Source organism: Canis aureus, chromosome 8, assembly GCF_053574225.1.
Source record: "Canis aureus isolate CA01 chromosome 8, VMU_Caureus_v.1.0, whole genome shotgun sequence".
In the NCBI taxonomy this organism is placed as follows: domain Eukaryota; kingdom Metazoa; phylum Chordata; class Mammalia; order Carnivora; family Canidae; genus Canis; species Canis aureus.
Window position 1 is genome coordinate 15,630,730 of NC_135618.1, and position 13,663 is coordinate 15,644,392.

The 13,663-nt window shown below is 34.2% G+C and overlaps 1 protein-coding gene across 5 annotated transcripts in view; it reads right to left on the bottom strand.

Moving 5' to 3' along the window:
• The window catches only part of COL24A1 (collagen type XXIV alpha 1 chain), a 387,323-nt gene that overhangs the window by 347,484 nt on the left and 26,176 nt on the right, over positions 1-13,663 (bottom strand). For all 5 annotated transcript variants that reach the window (XM_077905294.1, XM_077905293.1, XM_077905290.1 and 2 more), the window contains exons 5-6: positions 6,138-6,191; positions 3,469-3,522 (exon numbers count right to left, since the gene is read on the bottom strand). In XM_077905294.1, coding sequence (XP_077761420.1) covers positions 3,469-3,522; positions 6,138-6,191 — 108 coding nt within the window. The remainder of the gene's footprint in view (positions 1-3,468; positions 3,523-6,137; positions 6,192-13,663) is intronic.

Here is a 13,663-nt window from a genome sequence, read left to right on the forward strand (position 1 = left end):
TACTATTTTGAGAGATAACCTGGTATTAGGAAGAGAGCAAGACAGATTAAACTCTGATTATAACTCTACCAGTTAAAAAAAAAAAAAAAAAATAACTCTACCAGTTATAAATTGTTACTTTAGTTCAATACTTAGCTCTCTATGTCTGTTTTCTTCTGTGCAAAGCAGAAGGTAATAAACCCTACTCTGAATAGTGCTCTTAACTGAAATGAATCTGAATGAGATACCAGACATAAAATTATTATCAGATATTAGAAGCTTAATAAGTATTAGTCCTCCATCCCTTATGATATCAGTGCCTTGTTACTAATATTAACTCAGCTTTTTGGTTCAGTTTTACATTTACTCAATAGTACCCAACACATACTGGGCACTGGGTTAGACACAAATGCAAAAATGAGTAAATTCTGGCCCTTGCATGCAAACAACTAAGAGTCTATTAAACCAACACATAAGTGAGAACTCATTTATCTGAAGAGAGATGAGAACTGCCCAGATCACTTTACATTTCCTGTCCTTTATGATAAATACTAATTTTATTGTAAAAGCAAAACAGAAAACAAAATGGATTAGTTTTACATCAATCTAGAATATTTTAGCAAAATAAGCTTTATTCTTATAAATTTTTCAATCACCATATACATAGAACATACTTATACACTGTCTTAAGGTATTTTCATTCATAAGATTCATATAAGATTTTTGTTTTATTTACCAAATAAGAAGAGTGGTATTTTTAGCAAGTCACATTTCTAATTTGCCTAGTTGCCTTGTAAGTAGCTCCTTCAAGAAAAGAAAAACATTTCTTAAGTGTCACCTATATATAAGCATTACCAGATGCTTTATGTGCTTTAAATCATTTAACTTATATAAGGTACCTTTTGGTTCTAACGATTTTTATAAAGTGCATTAATCCAAATATGTTTGTATAGAGAGTTCATTATGCATTGCATTTTCTATTTCAGTTAAATCTTTTTAAATGTCAATTGCCTTAATTTGCTCTTTCCATAGATTCAGATAACCTCCTTTTGAAGTAGATTATTTCTTTTGCAAGAAACAAGATGACTTTTTATATAATTTTCTTAGAAACCAACAATTCTACCTCTGCTATTCTTGATAAATAATAACTGAGAAAAAACATTTGGGATTGCCTTTATACTTTAAAATTTCTTAATTAGAAGAAATCTTTATTCCTTAAAGGAAAATAAATCCTATGATTATATGTCAAAATTTATTGTCAAGACAGCATGCTCCACATTTTTTGCATTATCCTGAAAAAAAAATTATAGGAGGACTATAAAGTTTGACTGTTCTATTGATCTTGGTTAATCTAAAATGCATGGTAAATATCTAGGAAAATTTTTAGTAAAACCACACCCTACAAGTTTATTGGATGCATTTAAGATACAGTGGTAATTTTTAACATCTGTCACAAATAAAACCTAGGAATAAATTTAATCAAGGAGGTGAAAGACTTGTATTCTGAAAACTATAAGACATGAACAAAAGAAATTGAAGACACAAATAAATGTAAGATATTCTGTGCTAATGGAATGAAAGAATTAATATTATTAAAATGTCCATATTACCCAAGCAATCTACAGACTCAATGCAATCACTACCAAAATTCCAATGGCACATTTCACAAAGATAGAACAAATAATCCTCAAATTTGTATGTAACCAAAGCAATCTTAGGAGAACAACAAAGCTGGAGCATTATGCTCCCTGATTTCAAACTATATTATAAAGCTATAATAATGAAAACAATATGTTACTAACATAAAAAGAGTCACATTGATCAATGGAACAGAATAAGGAGCCCAGAAATAAATCCATTCATATACAGCTGATTAGCTTACAAAAGTTAATCAAAAGGCAAAAATATACAATGGGGAAAGGACAGATTCTTTAATAAATGGTGTTGGGAAAACTGGACAGCCATATGCAAAGGAATGAAATTAGACTATTCTCTTATACTATACACAAAATAAACTCAAAATGAATTAAAGACTTTAAGACCTGAAACCATAAAACTCCAAGGAGAAAACATAGGCAGTAAGCTCCTTGATGTCATTCTTGGCAATGCTATTTTTAGATCTGACTCCAAAAGTGAAGGCAACAAAAGCAAAAATAAACAAGTGTGAATATATCAATTGAAAAGATTCAGCAAAGAAAATCATCATAAAAGTGAAAAAGCAACCTACTGAATTAGAGAAAATATTTCCAAATTATATATCCAAATTCAACAGTTCAACATTAAAACAAAACAATACAATTGATTAAAAAAAGGCAGAAGAGCTGATTAGGCATTTATTCTAAGATGATATACAGATGGCAAACAGGCACATGAAAAACTACTCTATCACTAGTCATTAGGGAAATGGAAATCAAGACCACAATGACTTATCACTTCATACCTGTTGGAATGGCTATTATCAAAAAGACAAGAAATAACTAGTGTTGTTGAAGACATGGAGAACAGGGAACCCACATGCACTGTTGGAAGGAATGTAAATTGGTATAGCTACTGTGGAAAACAGTATGGAGTTTTGTCAAAAACTTTTTTAAAACTTCCAGTTATAAGATAAATGAGTTAATAAGGAGATAAAAAATACAGGGAATATAGTCAATAATATAAAATAAAAAGTGAATATAGTCAATAATATAAAATAAAAAGTGAATAGAGCTACCATATGATCAATCCAACAAATCAAAAAAAAAAAAAAAAAAACTACTAATTCATCAAGATATATGCACCCCTGTGCTGTGGTTCATTGCAGCATTATTTACAATAGCCAAGATATGAAAAGAACCTAAATGTCCATCAATGAATGAATGGATAAAGATGTGGTATAAATACACACACACATGCACAATAGAATACTGCTGAGCCATAAAAATGAAATCTTGCCATTTCTGACAACATGGATGGACCTTAAGGGCATTATGCTAAGTGAAATAAGCCAGAAAGAGGAAGACAAATGTATATGTATCAAAAATATCATACATACGTATGATCTTACTTACATGTGGAATCTAAAAAGCAAAACAGGTGAACAAATAAAACAAAATTTATGCATTCAGAGAACAGAGTGGTGGTTATGGGAGCCTCTAAAGGAAGGGGTACACACTTCCAGTTGTGAAATAAATAGGTCATGGCGATGTGATGTGTGGCATGGTGATTACAGTCAATGGTACTGCATGCATATTTGAAGGTTGCCAGGAAAGTGGATCATGAAACAAATTTTCATCATAAGAAAAAATTTTTTGTAACTTTTTATGATGATACATGGTAGCTGGACTTATTGTGGTGATCGTTTTTAGTATGTACAAGTGTCAAATCATTGTGTTATATCCTTGAAATAGTTTTAATGTTTATGTTCATTATATCTCAATTTAAAAAAAATTAAGGACCTTCTTTAATAATGTCAGGAAAATAATGTGATACTCACTAGTCATCACTCACCTTTGGACCTGGCAATCCAGGTAACCCAGGATTTCCATGTGGCCCCGGTATGCCCTGCAAATAGTAAAAATGTCATATCACTCTTAGAACAGATCTAGATACAAATAACAGGTAGTATTTGTTGTAACATTCAAACAAATATCACACAGCATAATTTCATTAAAATGAATGCTATCTTTTTTTTCATAAAATTATATATCTTTTCCTAGATGTTGGATATTTTACTCTTGGAAAAGAAAGCTATGCTAATTATTAAAAAGGACTAGATTTTCTGTATTTTGATTCAAAACACTGCCTTGAGATGCTTACCTCTTTTAGTTTTCACCCCTATCTCCAGCCATGTTGCATAGTGCTACTTCTAAAAGCTGTGCAGAATAAGAAGTCTAAAAATAACAAAGTGCAAATGTTTAATCTTCTGTCAACATGCCTTAACCCTTTCTGCACTTGGGTTTTTGCTTATGCCATTATATATGCCTTAAAGACTTACTTTATTTCACTTTGCCCCCCCCACTACTGCCCAAATCATTCTTCAAGTGTCAACTAAGATCCCACCTCATTTTTAAATCCTAGCTACACCATCATAAAGTGGTTTCTCTTTCCTACTAACTTCCATAGAAATTCCTACATGTAAAGTTCATTTGCAATTAATTGTTTGTTGCTTTAGGATATTTCTTACACTGTTCTAACCTGTTATTTAAATATTTTATTGCTATTTTAACTCTCTTACAATATGTGCCATTTAGTGCTAGGATTGAAATTTTTTTGAAAAGGGATCGTTTTTCATATCACCAGGATAGCACTTGGAACATATGAGATACCCAGTAAATATCTGTCAATAACTGCTTTATTTACCAATTATTCATAGATTAACTGTTTTAATGCTTTCTGTTTCTTATTACCGATCCTCATAACAATCCTGCAAGGTGGTTATTTTAACTCCCATTTACAAATGAAGAAACTTAAGCTTACAGAAAACAGCAAGTAGAGGAACTATGATTCAATTCCAGAAGGCCTTCCAGGTCTCCAGACCCCTATATTCATTTGGGTTTGGTACCCACTTCTGAGCTCTTTAGCCATACCTCTAGCTTAACATACAACATATAGTTAATAATTACTTATTTTTCTGTCTTTTCCATTCTGAATTAATAGAGCATTGTGTTTCAAAAAGGAGAGGGGCATTAGCAAAAGCAATACTGGAAGTAGAACTAGCAAGATTAAAACTAAGGGAACAAGATTAGATATTATGACATATGTCCTTTGTAACTTAAAAAAAATAAATTAAAAAAAATAGATGGAAAAATTTATGAGGATTTACAATGAGTTACTGATGAGATGTTGGACAAGGGCATAAATGCTTATTTTACGAAGTTCAATAGTGCAACCGTGAGCTAGGACAATAACTTTAGAAAAAATTAATATCAGTGAAAGTATGAGGTCTTTTTTTTAAGGATAATTTGTTGGTTGTCCCCAAATGAGATAAAATCTAGTGAGAGAAAAAATGTGAAGTTGCCAGTTTTACTTTAAAGAACGCAAAGGAGACAAAATTAGGAACACAGGTGTAATATTTAGCCTTGAGAAGAGGAATACCATTTCTTTCCTAAAGGATTGAATAAATAAACTTAAAAAAAGATAGAAACTAGAGAAGGAAACGTCTGTATCATGGGAATAGATGGAGACTCAAACGTTGAAGGTCATGCTGTGCAAAAACAGAATCAGTAGTGGAAAGGGAGTGGAATTAGCACAAAGAGAGATCCAGTCCCACAGAAAAGTAGGATCCAGACAGGAACTGGGAGCATGGAAGTGGTCTGCCAGCTATGGAAGAGTGAGCACACTGATGAGAGGCTCTGAAAGGAACATGATAGGTCATCAAGTATAGAGAAATAAACCAAACACTAAACCACTACAGCCAGTGAGCATTCATCTGAGGCTTCATACCAAGAAGACTTTGTTGTGAATATGAACGACTCACAGTAATATTTCAGGATGATTTCTCATCGTATTGTTTGCATGATAGATAAAAATCAGGTTAGAAAGAAAGGGGATCGTACAAGGCATGTGCATCTGTCTTTATAACACACAGTCCCAATCTTTTTTCTGGCTCTTTGAAGAACTTCTGTTAGTAAAAGTCCACATTTATTTTCTTAAGTTTGAAAGAAATAAATTTTAACACAGCAGTAAATCTTTTGTTGGACCTGCGTAATGTGAGAAACTACTGCTGATCCTTAAGGCAGCTTTTTCCTCAGGACAATTATTTTTCTAGTCAGTAGCTCCAGGATTTTCCACTATTTAATCCAGGAATGTACTATTTTAAGGCAGCCCACTCCTCTTCATTTCCCAAAGCAAATGAACCCCACCTTGAACTATCAACTACCGATGAGATCACTTTATAACTAAGAATAATGTTACAAGTAGCACCGAAAGAGGCACTAATCTACAAATTTGATAATCCTTCTTGGGCATGTTCACAGAGAATGCTCTGGCTGGGTGTTTACACTCAAATAAACAAGCTGCACATGTTCCTGAGTTTCTCTTGAATTGGCAAAGGTAGGGCTAAGTCTGAAGACCCAGGCAGGTTTCCAAAGGAAGTACATACTGTACAATCCTAGGAAAACCATACCACAAAGTTACTGATTCTAACAGCAAGTGGGACATGGAGCCCATTTACTTACCCGTGGACCTCTCTTTCCGGATGGACCTGGGATACCTGCTGGACCCGGTGGACCCTTGGAAAACAATTGCCAAGATGTCAAGCAGCATAATAGATGCATCTTTTCTCACAAGTCTCATTAAGATTCCCATACCAGGGCTTTTTTGCAGTCCCCAGTTCCTAGCTGATGGCGATTTTACAGTAACATGAATCCCACTCACCCTAATCAGCAGGGGTGAGAGTTGAAACTCAAGTGTCCTCTTTAATCTGGCCAGAAATGGCAGCAGGAAGTCTGTGACTTATGGTTACAGCCTCTGTATCTGGTTTTTACGGGGACCATAACTAGTAGTTTTGTGGGTAATTTTTACCTAACTTTACTTTTACTACTGAAGGCGGAATTCAATTTAGGGTTTGGAGACCAACAACTGCAGGTTTTTTTTCAGACACATTTCAAAAGACTTGCCCTGAAAAATTAAAGCAGTGACCATAGTATGTTCTTTAAAAGACTTACAGCCAGAATCTGTGTAATGTGTTAAAACCCTTATGAGATCCTTCTAGTATACTCAGTAATAAATCTGCCTTACACCGAATATAGCATACCAGGAGGTCAGTTATAGACTTAAATGGTTTGCAAAACAAAGTATGAAAGCAAAAGTTGATCCGTGTTTAAAGTGTTCTGAGTTCTTTAAATGTTATTCATTAAATACATCGAATAAGATATTGGAAACTACTACTTTACCTCCTCATGTAATACTTTGTCATCTTTTTTCACTTTAACAATCGGCTAGGGGCAGAATAAATATTCATTCGGGACATGGTTAACACATTCATTCATTCATCTTTCATTCATTTTATTGTTACTGAGCACTCTGCTGACATGGAATGATTCTTGGTGTCTCTAGAGCATACACATATTCCATTTTACAAATATCCATTAAATATTGCTTTAAGAATAGTATGAACATTGAAATTAGACGTATCAAAGTTAAAGTACCACTCCTATCATTAACAAGCAGCATACTTAATGAGCCTCCTTTTTAGCCTCATTTTTCTCATTTCTCAATCTTGCTATTAACTACTTTTTGAAAAATTCTTCCTTTATTTAAGTTATGATCATTTTGAAGTTTCATACTGTTCTTTTTATATTCCAAACTGTCCACTTTCCTTTAATTGTATTTTTCCTTCTCCTATTCCCTAACTTAATAAAAACCTTTCATGTACTTCCTAATATTGAGAGATAAGTACTATATCTATTCAACTTCCGACTGAGGGCATTCTCCTTCCTGAGTTGTTTTCAAATATTTTAACAGCTAGTATTTTACTACTAGTGTCCACCAAAGATTGACTTCCACTTATTTTTTTAAAAAATTGAAATTCTTTTCACAGTTCTGGTTGTTGTTAAAATCAGAAGTTAACAGCTATTGACTTGAAGTCCCAAAAATAAGAAGATTAGAAAACTAAAATAGAATGTCCAGTTTGGTTTATTGCCCTATCACACTACATTACAACAAAAGAAACACCATTCCTTTCACATTGAAAAGGTAATTAATATTAGGTACTGGGGAAGAAAGAAAGTATATTTTATGTCATGATTAAAATATTTAAGTTCTTTAATAAGCACTAAATAAAAATCAATTTTAGCTTTCTACACAATTTTGCATTTTCGAATCTTTGAGAACAGATTATTAATAGGGATTTCTAGAAAACAGGGAAGTAAATTGATTTTATATGCCATGTCTTGTTTGAGGAGAATAAGTTATTTTCTGTAAATAAAGTTAAGTACTAAAAATGGCCCTTTAACTTTGAGATTATTGATTATTAAGAGAAAGTATAATTCAATGAAAAGAGCGATAGTTTTGCAATTGTCCAATCTAGATTCAAATCATTACTCAATCATTTACTAGCTAAATGACTTTGGATAAATCAGTTACTCTTTTTAAGCCATAGTTCCTCATCTTTAAAATAAATTATAAAAATAAGTTATGATTATTTTTAATTTTTATAATCATTTCTAATGATTATAAAAATCTACCTTTCAGAGTTATTGTGAACATTAAAGATACTAGATAGAAAAAAACCTATCACTATGGCTGATATATAGTAGTTGACCAGTAAACTGTAATGAATTTTTTATTTTTATTTAATTAATTAATTTATTTTTTTTAATTTATTTATTTTTAAGATTTTACTTATTTATTCATGAGAGACAGAGGCAGAGACACGGGCAGAGGGAGAAGCAGGCTCCATGCAGGGAGCCCAACATGGGACTTGATCCTGGGTCTCCAGGATCACACCCTGGGCTGAAGGCAGCGCTAAACCACTGAGCTACCAGGGCTGCCCCATAATGAATTTTTTAAAGGTGTATATGGGACACATCAACTACTCAATTAACGTTAGTTATAATATAATTACTAGGGTAATTACTATTATTACTAGTATATAAGTATATATATTAAGGCAAATATATTTACTAGACTATAACTTCTAAAAGAAAGGAATGCCTAGCTAATTAATCTTAGAAGTCCTGTGTCTAAAATTCCTTTTTTCATTCATTCATTCATTCATTCAATAAACATTAGTAAGCATCAAGCCCTCCTGGAGCTTACAGTCCAGATAAAAAGACACATGTTAACAGATAAGTACATAATTATACATTTTACTTAGTGATAATGAGGGAAAAGCAAGCAACAGAGAGATTCACATAGTTAGTGCACCTCATTTATTTGTGATGTCAAAAGAATTCTCTGAGGAAGTGCTAAGTTAGGCCAAAAAGACAAATAAGAGAAAAGAAGAGAAAATAAAATTCCAGAAAATTGGAAGAAATGAATGAGGGTATGAGTAAAACAAAACAAACCAAAGAAGAAGCATAGTCTTAGTGAGAAATTAAAAAGAAAACTCAGTGAGAATAAAGGGAAGTGGAACAAAATGAAGTTGCAGAAGTAAGAAGGAGCCAAATCATGTACACCTACATAGGTTATAATAAAAAGTCTTTCATTTATTATAAGTGCTTTATTCTTTTGCCGCTTAAGAATTTAAGCAGCTAAAAGATGTGAGGTGATTTGTGTTTTCAAAAAGATCACTAGAGAATTTTCATAAAACATGGCAGAATGAGAACATTTTTTAAACTTCTCTCCCTCCCTCAAAACCCACTGAAAACAACAAAAAGCACCAAAAGAAAAAACATCATTTCCAACAAAACAGGGATAGGACCACAACCACAAACCACAAAATATGAACATTATCTTCCAAATACTGAGAAACGGTGGTGTAAGGAAAGATGTTGAGAGATGACCGAAAACCAAAAACCTCCTCAGACCTCAAAACTTGGACAGGCTACAGTTATCTAAAAGCATATCAATCTTGAGAGTTCATTCCAAAAATCCTTTGATTACAACGATGAGGTTTAAGGGAATGAGAAAGCCATAGCCAATATGATTAATGGCCCAATGAAGACCCAGCTCCAAACAGCCCAGAGTAAGGAAGGTAGAGCTAAAAAGGAAGAACCCATCATTTTTATGACCTGCAACCAAAGATCCTATCCTCAGGAGATTTCTGGTGGTGAAAGAGGATAAAAGACAGGAGCATAAATCATCATATTGGCTCTTAAGGAGCCTGTGAAATAAAGAGCTTCATAATAAATTATACATGAAAATAAGAGAAGATCTGTCTCCAAGCAGAGGACAAAATAAATACGGTAAGATGGTGTTTAAAGGTAGCAACTTAAATTTGACACTGTGTGTCACTCCACCTAACTTTCCTTTGCCTCTCCCTATACTATCCCAAAACAAATAGTGGCCCAGTTAGAGTTGTTTTTATTTTTTAAATGGCTAATAACCAGAAAGAAACCAGCAGGTGACTTATACATACATATCAAGGAGGGACGGGGGGAAGTATGAGGACAGAAACATAAATTTAAAATAAATGAAAATTATTCATCAGAGGAGGGACACCTGGGTGGCCCAGTGGTTGAGCCTCTGCCTTCAGCTCAGGACATGATCCCAGAGTTCTGGGATTGAGTCCTGCATTGGGCTCCTGCATAGAGCCTGCTTCTCCTCCCTCTGCCTGTGTCTCTGCCTCTCTCTGTGTGTCTCTCACGAATAAATAAATCTTTTTAAAAAATTATTTATCAGAGGAGGAATTACTCCATGCAACAGAGAAAAAGTTCAGTCATATAGATGCAAAGAATTTCAAGATGCCATTTTTCTATAAAAAGAGAACTCAAGGGGTGCCTGGGTGGCTTAGTTGGCTAGGTGGCTGCCTTTGGCTTGGGTCATGATCCCAGGGCCCTGGGATCAAGCCCCATGTCAGGCTCCCTGCTTAGCAGGGATGGGAGGGGGGTGGGGGGTGGTCTGCTTCTCCCTTTCTCTCTACCCATCCCCCCTGCTCATGCTCTCTCTCAAATACATATACAGTTTTTAAAAAGAGAGAGAGAGAGAGAGAGAACTCAAAGAAGAGTTACAAAAAATAAAAGTAACAATGAAGGGTAATGAAATGTGAACCAGAAGAGTTCAAGAAAGATATGAAAAGAGCAAAAAAGAAACCATTATAGGCGAAAACCATGTCAAATACAATTGAAAAATCAATAAAGGAATGTGAGTGCAGAATAACTGAATTCACACAAAATGAAATAGAAAAAAGAGCAATTACACATAGACATGCTTGTAGAGATTATATCTGATATCACAAAGGACATCCAACATATGTTTGTTGAGGAGCCTGAAGAAGAACACGGGAAAAAAAGAAAAGAAAAATATTTGAGGATATAAGGGAAGATGTTTCTATAATGAAATAAAAATAATCTTCATATCAAAGGAGTACCAGAAAAAAAAAAAAAAACCTGATACAGACTTCAATAGGCTTAATGAACTTGAGAGATGATGAAGGAACTGCACAGGTATAAGGTGGAAAAAATCATCACCGCCAAGTAGGAGAAATCAGGCTGGCCTCAGAGACTTCACATAGTAACATCTACTTCAAGAAGTGAAGCAACAATCCCTGCAAAGTTCATCATTTCATCACCATTCATACTTTCATTAGATTTTTTTAAAATCTACCTTTAGTCTTCTACCCTATGTTTCAGTTGGACTGTGAAGTTCAACAGCAGCTTTCATTAGAAGAACCCATTTCCTCCACTGTTCAGTCCTCACCCTTTTTGACTTCTATGTAGCTTTTGGAACTACTGATCAATTTCTTCTCAAAACTCTTCATGGGCTTTTGTCACAGTACACTATACTCTTCTCTCCCATCTGACCATTCATTCACTTTTCTGCTTTTTGTCTGCCATAATCCCAAAGCAAACATTCCCCCATGATTTGCTTCTTCACTTATGCCAAACTCCTTTCTTTGAAAATTATCCAACCCTATAGCTTTAACTATAATATTAATAGGAAGAGTCCCAAATCTTTATCTCTATCTTGATCTCTCTTTCGCACTTCAGCTTCTTCAATGTTTCCAACAGCTGAATTTCCAACAGAATTATCAATGTTCTAACTTAGTTTCCACTCCTAAAATTGACTTCCTCTCTTAATTATTGATTTTAGTAAAGGTATTACCATTCTCTCAATCCGCAGACTTAAAACTTCAGTTGTCTTTGATTCTCTTCCTTTCTGCTTGGTTCCTAGGCCTAATTAATTTCCTAGTTCTACCAAATCTTTCTTCAAAATATCTCTTAAATCCTACCTTTCCTCTTCATTTCCACTGCTATCATCCTAGATTAGTTAGTCCTAGCCCTTGTAACATCAAGATGATAGCAGGGGGATGCCTGGGTGGCTCAGCGGTTGAACCTTTGGCTCAGGTTGTGATCCTGGGGTCCTGGAATTGAGTCCCACATCAAGCTTCTTGTGGGGAGCCTGCTCCTCCCTCTGCCTAGGTCTCTGCCTCTCTCTCTCACTCTGTGTCACTCATAAATAAATAAATAAAATCTTAAAAAAAAAAAAAAGATGATAGCAGAAACTTCTTGTCTTGTGCTGGGCACTAACAGACTGACTTACCTATTAGTATCTGTTCAGAAACCTACAAAATTCCCCGTAAGAACAAAATAAAATTAGAACTATCAGTTTGACAATTAAAACTCTCCACGACCTGACAACATCTAGCTTGTCCAATATTATTCAATCTAACATCATGAAAGAGTTTGAGCTTTAGAGGCAGAAAACCTGAATTCAAACCCTGGGGTTCCATCGTTTATTAGCAATGTGGTTATGAGCAAGTAAATTAACTTTTCTAGGCTTCTGTTTCTTCACTTGAAAGATGAAGATAATAATACCAACCTCACTGAGTTAATTTAAGATAAGGTAATGAATGTAAAGGGCATGGTACAGCATCTGTCACAAAGTAAAAACTCAATAGATGATAGCTGTTATGCCACTTTTCCTATATAAAAAATAGACCAGTTCCTTCCCCCTATCAAAATCTATGCATTCTTTGAGGCTTAAGTTACAACTTTGTTCACAAGAACTTATTCTGAACAACTCAGCCTTAAGTGATCTTACATAGGGATCTCCTCAGAAAATATTTCTCTCAGGCACCTGGTTCAGTGGGTTAAGCATCTGCCTTCAGTTCAGGTCATGATCTCAGGGTCCTGGGATTGAGCCCCGTGTCAGGCTCCCTGCTCAGAAGGGAGTCAACTTCTCCCTCTGTCCCTCCTTCTGTTTGTGTAAGTTGTAATAAATAAATAAAATCTTTTTAAAAAAGAAAATATATCTGTTATGAACATTTGTACCCCATACACTTGGTTTGTAAGCTCCTTTTGATCCATGACTGTGTTACACATACTTTGTGTTCCTGCTTTGCCCATAGCAGAAACTAAGTAAATATCCGTTAAATATTATTGGTCCATTTACCAACGTTGAAATGACTATTTGGGGATTTATAGAAGAACATAATACTCATCTCATCATACGGACTTTTTCTGAAGAAAGTAAATGGCTTCATAACTATTTGTTTAATATGACCTGCCCAGTAGCTCACTTTTATTTTTAATATGTTAATAATTAATTGCTACAGTGGAAAAGACTTTATTTCTCTATAATAATATAATATTCAGATTTTATTTTAAAATCTTTAAATATTCACTTTAATAAGAATTGTTCAATACCCATCAAATCACTTTAAGCAGGAACCACAAAGGAAACATAAGCTAAGCAAGTGACATCATCTTCTCCCGTTCAATGGCTTCCAGAATCAAACTAATGACCCAAATTTTATTTTCATCAAATAAATACTTTAAGATATATTTTAGTCTGCTTGCAATTAGAAAATTATTTTTTAAAGATTTTATTTATTTATTCGTGAAAGACACAGAAAGAGAGGCAGAGACGCAGGCAGAGGGAGAAGCAGGCTCCATGCAGGAAGCCGGATGCGGGACTCCATCTTGGGTCTCCAGGATCACGCCCTGGGCTGAAGGCTGCGCTAAACCGCTGAGCCACCGGGACTGCCCAGAAAATTATTTTCTAAACACATATGGGAGATTACTCAAGATATACAAATATAAAAGGCAAAAACATGTTTCTAATGTGATTTTAAATAGATTTTTTAAAGTTTTAAATG